The sequence below is a fragment of the Rana temporaria genome, chromosome 11, assembly GCF_905171775.1.
Source record: "Rana temporaria chromosome 11, aRanTem1.1, whole genome shotgun sequence".
NCBI lineage: Eukaryota > Metazoa > Chordata > Amphibia > Anura > Ranidae > Rana > Rana temporaria.
In genome coordinates this window covers 105,785,545-105,791,890 of record NC_053499.1, presented here as the reverse complement: position 1 = coordinate 105,791,890, position 6,346 = coordinate 105,785,545, and the positions used below count along the sequence as shown (strand labels likewise).

Here is a 6,346-nt window from a genome sequence, read left to right as displayed (position 1 = left end):
ATATCCTTCGCTGGAAAAAGATTCTTAGACCTACCCGCCTCATCCTCTGATGCGGAATCCCCATCAGATGGAGAGCTTGGGTTCTCCCCTTCTTCCAGATCAGAGGCATAGTGCGAACCACTGGTCTCAGACCTTAACTTTCTTTTTCATCGGTCTGTCCTAGAAAAAAGCAGAACCAAGAACCATAAGAAAAGAAGGTCCATACAATAAAAAGGTCCCCTGCTGTATAATCACAGACAAGGGCTTACCTTGCGGGCAGCATGGGAACCGGAGGCTGCCGCTGGTTCAATTCGAGCGGTTGCTCCATCCTCAGGTCTGTCCTCCAGCTCCATGCGGTGAGTGGAGATCGCCCAGAGAAATAAGCTGCTGTCCCAGACAGCATGTCCTCAGTGTACTACGCCGTGTTCCTTAACACGGCGCCGGAAAGTGCATCACGTGACTTCCGGTTCCATCTTGCTGCGTCACCGGAAGTCCTCCGACGCCATTTTGGTACACCTTGGTGAAGCTGAGGACAAGGCTTCCACCAGGCAGAGCTGGGGAAAAACCTGAAGGAAGTTGCCACCACTTACACCAGGTAAGCAAGTACCTCCAAAATAGGGAACCCTTCTGTCAGAAAGTACAGGGACCTAGGACTTGGCCACAACCAGAACTGGATGATGCCAGAAAAGGGTGGTCTGCCAACCACAGTTACCAGACCTAGGAAAAACAAAAAACGTGTCAGTGCTTCTGGAGGGTCTGGAAACACAAAACAACTGAGGGGCAGAAAAAAGGAAGGGGCCTTTTAAATTGTATCCGATTTGTGTTTCCTGTAGAGGGTGGAGCCAATCATCTCTCATGTAGCTGTCCTGGAAGGTGAGGGGGAAAAGGGAAGAGCCACCTAAAGTGCAGTATTAAATAAAATGGTTTATTCACAGAGTTAAAAAGATTTGGAATATAAAAATGCTCATAAAATAAATACAGTATCAGGCGATCCTCTCTGTCCCACAGGCACCACCAACCAGAATCCTGACAGTTGTAGAATAGGCTAGGACACCTAATAGGAACCAGGAAGTCCACGCCAACCAGCGTGGAATGCATGGGCGGATGGGACATCATTGGCTGGGAAGGAGGAACAAAAGAATGACAGGCTACGCACTGAGTGTGTAGCCTGTTATTCTTCTGGTCCTCCTACTCTTCCGTTGACTTCACAGCCACCTGTGCATTCTACACTGGTTGGCGTGGCCTTCTTGGTTCCTACTAGGCATCCTAGTTTGTTTTACATCATCTACAGTGGTCAGGATCCTGGTTGGTGGTGCCTGCAGATCGATACTGTGCATTTACTTGATGAGCATTTTTCCACTCCACATCTTCTGAGTGTTTTTAACACTTTGCAAATAAATCAGCTTATTTTTACACTGCAATTAGGTGGCGCTTCCCTTTTCTCGTGGCCAGGTGACGCTGATACTCCATCCGGCCCCACTGCCAGCAACCTGTAAAAGTCTATGAGGCTGTATGGAGACAGATGCTGTACCAAGTCATTCTGGATTGTAAGCAGGGCCCATCCGCCCTATAGGCTCACTATGCAAGCCGCTTAGGGCCCCCGCAAAGCTGTGGAGGGCCCCCAAAATTACTCGATGCCCCGTCTGGTGAGAAGTAATTTTCGGCCCCATGACCCTGCTTCTCAACTCACTGGCTGAATGGGAGAAGAGGTAAGAAGTCAGCACCCCCCCCCCCCCGCTTCTCACTTTAATGTAAGATATAATTTCCGATAGCAGAACACCCCCTCCCCTAATGTGACGTCATCACTTTCAGCAGCCCCCCCGCTTATCAACTTTAATGTGACTTTCATCATTTTCAGCAGCCCAGCCCCTCCCCCCCAGCGTTCTCAACTTTAATGTGACATGTCATTTTGCTTAGGGCCCCAGGGAGTTCAGGATCGGCACTGATTGTAAGCTCCAATGAACAGGGCCCTTAGATCACCTCCTTTATTGAATTGTATTGTAACTGTACTGTCTGCCCCATGTTGTAAAGCACTGTGCAAACTGTTGGCGCTATATAAATTCTGTATAATAATACTAACGTTTAGGATCACATGTCCAGAATGAAAGGAAAGAGGGAAGGGGTTTCTAGGAACCCCCCTTTCCTCATGGGATTACGACAGGAGGCAGTTTCAAGGCTCCCCCCTGTGTGACTAAGACACACGGATGACTTGTTAGGTCAAGTACACTGAGGTGAGGTCACATGGCCTATATGGGTTAGGCCATGTGAGTCATGTCAGTGTGTATACAGGCAGGGAGAATAATGTGATAGGATTGGCTAATCTGAGGAAAGATCACATGGCATTCTAGGGTTAGGCCATGTGAACTTTACCTCAGAAACCCCCTGAGCCTGCCTATAAAAGGGGGCTCCGTGAAGGGGAGCTCACTCGCCTCAGAAGCCACAGCCATGTTGCTCCCCACCCTCCCAAAAAAATTCAAATGTATAAATTGTTGCGGCCAATATTGTGTGGGGGTGTCACTTTGAAATCAAGGGGGACAGTGTATTATAATAAAAGTGGACTCGAGTTTGTATGACTGGGTCTAAAAAAAAAAAAAAAAAAAGTGTTGAAGTGAAGTTGAGTTATTCGGGAAATGTAAAGTTTAAATTATTTAAAGTTACAGCTTGAGCCATTGTGGCTAACTGAAAAAGTTAGGAGCCAGTTTTTTAAATCAGCTGCCCAGCACCCAGAACTGCATGTCTGGGCCGTTGGGCAATAAGAATTGCTCACGCCTTATCCCAAGCGAAAATAATATTTAAAAAAGACAAAACTTGTTTTTGTTTGTTATTAGATTTTGCAAATAAGTTATTTTTCTTCTTCACTTATGTGCGCTGCTAGGCTGCACTAATGGGTACTGACAGGCAACGGCTGTGCTGGTAGTGGCCAAGTTTGATGGGGCACAGTGGGGCTGCAATTGATGTTTTTTTTTTTTAGTTTGTATGCGCCATTTGAGCACCAGCCGCCAATGACTTGGGCAGTGGAGTTCTGCCACTGTGGTCAGCAAGCAGGCCTACTCGCCTGTGCTATACATACACATAGGGCGACAGAGCATGCTGGGGCTTGTAGTGCACCATACCAGGGAAATCCCAGCAGGCTGCTGTGTTGGTAGAGGGGCACTGGAGGTGACAACACACCCTCTTCATGACTGACCCACCTGTGTGCTGCTTTCTTTTCAATCAATGAGAAGTTTGAAGGAAGAAAGGCTGTCCTGGAGAGCTGTGGAGGGTTGCAAACTTGCACCATCCATGGTACATACACGCTGATCTTTTATCCACTATCTAGCGGCAGGCTGCTGGACTTTCCCTTTGCGAGGCATGGAGCTGCCAGGGATTGGAATGTGGACGGGGCTGCTGGTACACACAGGAGGAGGAGAAGGTCATGCTCTCTATTTCTTCTCTCTCCTGTCTGAGACAGTGTGAAAAAGTAGACGCAGAGCAGAAAGCTCATAACTGCAGCCAGCAACCCTGGAGTGAAATACCAGGCTTCTGGATGTCGGAGGTGGGCGGGCAGTGAGAGCAAGCCGCGCTCATCACAGCACCGTTCAAAAGAGGGCACTGGTTTGCAGAAAGTGTGTATTTTCTCTCCAGTAGGCCACAAAGCCACAGCCTCAATTTTGGCCAGCCCAGGCACCAGGACGCAATTTCCAGTTGCAATTGCGACTTGGCACCTGGGTTTTGTCGAGCCCTGGTATAAATACATATAACATTATTTATATAAAAGGATATTATTTTAAACCACCAATAAATGGCCGGGGCCAGCTATTCAAAAGAAACCGTCTTGTGTATTCTTTTTTGGCAAGTTGTCTTCCTGTCTGTTATCCCATGCAAAAGGTTACCAGCCTTTGTACCTGGGTGCACATGGGCTTAAATGTTAATACAGCATCCAGACCCTTACATCCAGCCAAAAGAAAAACACTGGGATTTAAAGGCACAAGGGTCTTAAACACAAGCAACAGTAACTTACTTATTACCACTCTCAAAGATTCTCTTTATTTCTGGCAACAGTGTAGTGAGAATCATCCTTCTGTAATAAAAATATTGCAACAGCACTTTTCATTGTACTTTTAAAGAAATATACATAGCGCACACACACACATATATATAATATATATATTTGGATTACGAGTGTAATCTGTTCCAGAATCATATTTGTAATCCAATATATCGTATATCAAAGCAAGTTCCCCCATAGGAATCAATGGAAACTCAGATCATTTGTTCCAGTGTCACCGCTAGTGTATGCGGTACCGTAAGTGGCTAGAGGTGGGGGGGTCTGGAGACATTCGGGAACAGAGTGTTTGAGTGTCCTTAAGCATCACTGGCGCCCCCGCACCTCTGGCCACATGCAGTACTGCACACACCAGAGGCTTGAATCCTGCTCGTCTTGCGAGACAACGCTCGCAAATACAGTCCAGAATAAAAAAAACACACACACACAGCTTGTATTGCGAAACCCTCATAAACCCCATTACTCGTAATCCAACGTTTTACTGTGTGTGAGATTATATACATCTATTTCCCCCCCCCCCCCCCATTATGCATGTGCAGTTTAATTTGCCAGTTCATTTTCTTTAACATTTCTGTTTGGTTTGGAGTGCTGTATTTTAGATTTCATGCCAGGAAGGCTGCTTCTCTTGCGCACGGCAGTTTCAATAGTTTGCACTAGTTCGACATCCCATGCATGTGTGACAAAACTCAGTACACTGCCTTGGCTTTTGCTCCCAACTCGGCCAACCCTTCCTGCTCTGTGCAGGTAGTCCTCTATGGTGTCAGGAAAATCAAAGTTAACCACAGTACCTACTCTGCAACTGTCAAGCCCCCTGGAAGCTACATTTGTGCAAACCAACACATCAGTTTGACTTTTCTGAAAAGCTTTAAAGATACCAAGCCGAAGGTCAGCAGGGATACTGCCATGGAGCCTAGTGTGCTTGATGTCATGGTCATCCAATATGTAACTAAGCCAGTTCACAGTTTTTGATGTATTACAAAAAATCTGAATGCTTGTCTCAGGTTTTTCTGCAGCATGTTGCTTCAGAATTTGCAGTAATTCAGGAACTTTGTCTGCACTTTTTACTCTCTTAAAAGTGTGTTGCACATGAGGCATGAGTAGATGTAGCTTTGTGCTTTTGATTGTGTGGATACTGCCCAGATCTAATACTTTGCGGAGTATGTCTTCAACCCCTTTTGGGAAAGTGGCTCCGATTATAACTAACTGGGCATTCCCGTGAAGACCTTGCACTTCCTTTGCACTGGAAGCTATTTGAGTTTGCATGAGAATGCTTTCAACGAGTTCATTAAAGGTTTTGTCAAACAGTGTATCAGCTTCATCCAAAACAATGTAATAAAGGTCTGCTAAAGAAACTTTATTCCATTTCAGTGCTTTCCAAAGAATTCCTGGTGTAGCCACTAATAAATCAATGGACACGCGTTCAAGTTTCTTCTCTGTTACTTTTCGCCGTCTTCCCCCTCCCACAAACTGCACTGTAATTCCAAGCTGCGAGCCAAGACTGCGAGCAACTGAAGTAACCTGGCCTGCAAGTTCCCTGGAAGGTACTAAAACTAAACTGCGAGGGCTGTCCCGACAAAAGTCCTTACGTGTCACTAGCTGGTGCATGATAGGGAGCAAATAGGCCAGGGTTTTCCCGCAACCCGTCTCTGCCGCACACAATACGTTGTGGCCCCGGAGCAGCCTCGGAATAACCTCCTTCTGCACCCAGGTAGGTGTAGTTATGTTCAATGTCTCCACCGCTGACACAACGTGTTCATCCAGGTTAAGAGCACGAAATGTGTCTTCCGTCTCCGGCCACACACGGTGCTCCCGACGGCGGTTAATAGTAAAATAATCTCCTCGAGATTTGCGATGCTTCCATCCACCGCTAACTAAACTGGGTTGTTCCCACCTGCTATACGTCTCCGTAAATGCTTGGTTGAGTTCCCGCCTGCGAGTACTGATCAGAGGTGTCCCGGCCCTGGCAGCAGCAACTGGTCGGATTTGGCGCTTTTCCAACCTCTCTAGCCATAGTTGTGTACGTCGAGCGACTCGAATTACGGGCAGATCACGGGTGGATGATAACCGGCAGGCTCGTAAAAGCGCTGACCCCGCTAAAAGCCGCATGGCATTCACTGGCAGGTAAGAGCAAAACGGCTTCTCTGGCGCATGGGAAATGACGTAACGCCCACATGTGCTGCTGTAGTGGATGCTATGTTTCTGTAAGGGAAGTGGAAGGTCTAGGAGCACTTAAAGGTACGTGTGCAAGTCTAGCTTGCGAAAGTAAGCTACTGCGGCACAGCCGCTGTATAAACTATTACTTGGTACATTTTCAGTTATTTA

General features: G+C 46.9%; 2 protein-coding genes across 8 annotated transcripts in view; one reads left to right on the top strand and one right to left on the bottom strand.

Annotated features, from left to right (window-relative positions):
* Nucleotides 1-3,982: 3,982 nt before the first annotated feature.
* Nucleotides 3,983-6,144, bottom strand: DDX28 (DEAD-box helicase 28). The gene has a single exon (XM_040328785.1). It carries the CDS (start codon nt 6,128-6,130, stop codon nt 4,565-4,567), a length of 1,566 nt encoding a protein of 521 aa, XP_040184719.1. The 5' UTR covers nt 6,131-6,144; the 3' UTR covers nt 3,983-4,564.
* Nucleotides 5,655-6,346, top strand: part of DUS2 (dihydrouridine synthase 2) — a 901,714-nt gene continuing 901,022 nt past the window's right edge. For 4 of the 7 annotated variants that reach the window (XM_040328790.1, XM_040328787.1, XM_040328793.1 and 1 more), the window contains exon 1: nt 6,177-6,259. The gene's annotated coding sequence lies outside the window, so the exon portion shown is untranslated. Of the gene's footprint in view, nt 5,733-6,062; nt 6,146-6,176; nt 6,260-6,346 lie in introns of those variants that run through there. The other 3 variants (XM_040328788.1, XM_040328789.1, XM_040328792.1) reach the window with 3 other exon arrangements.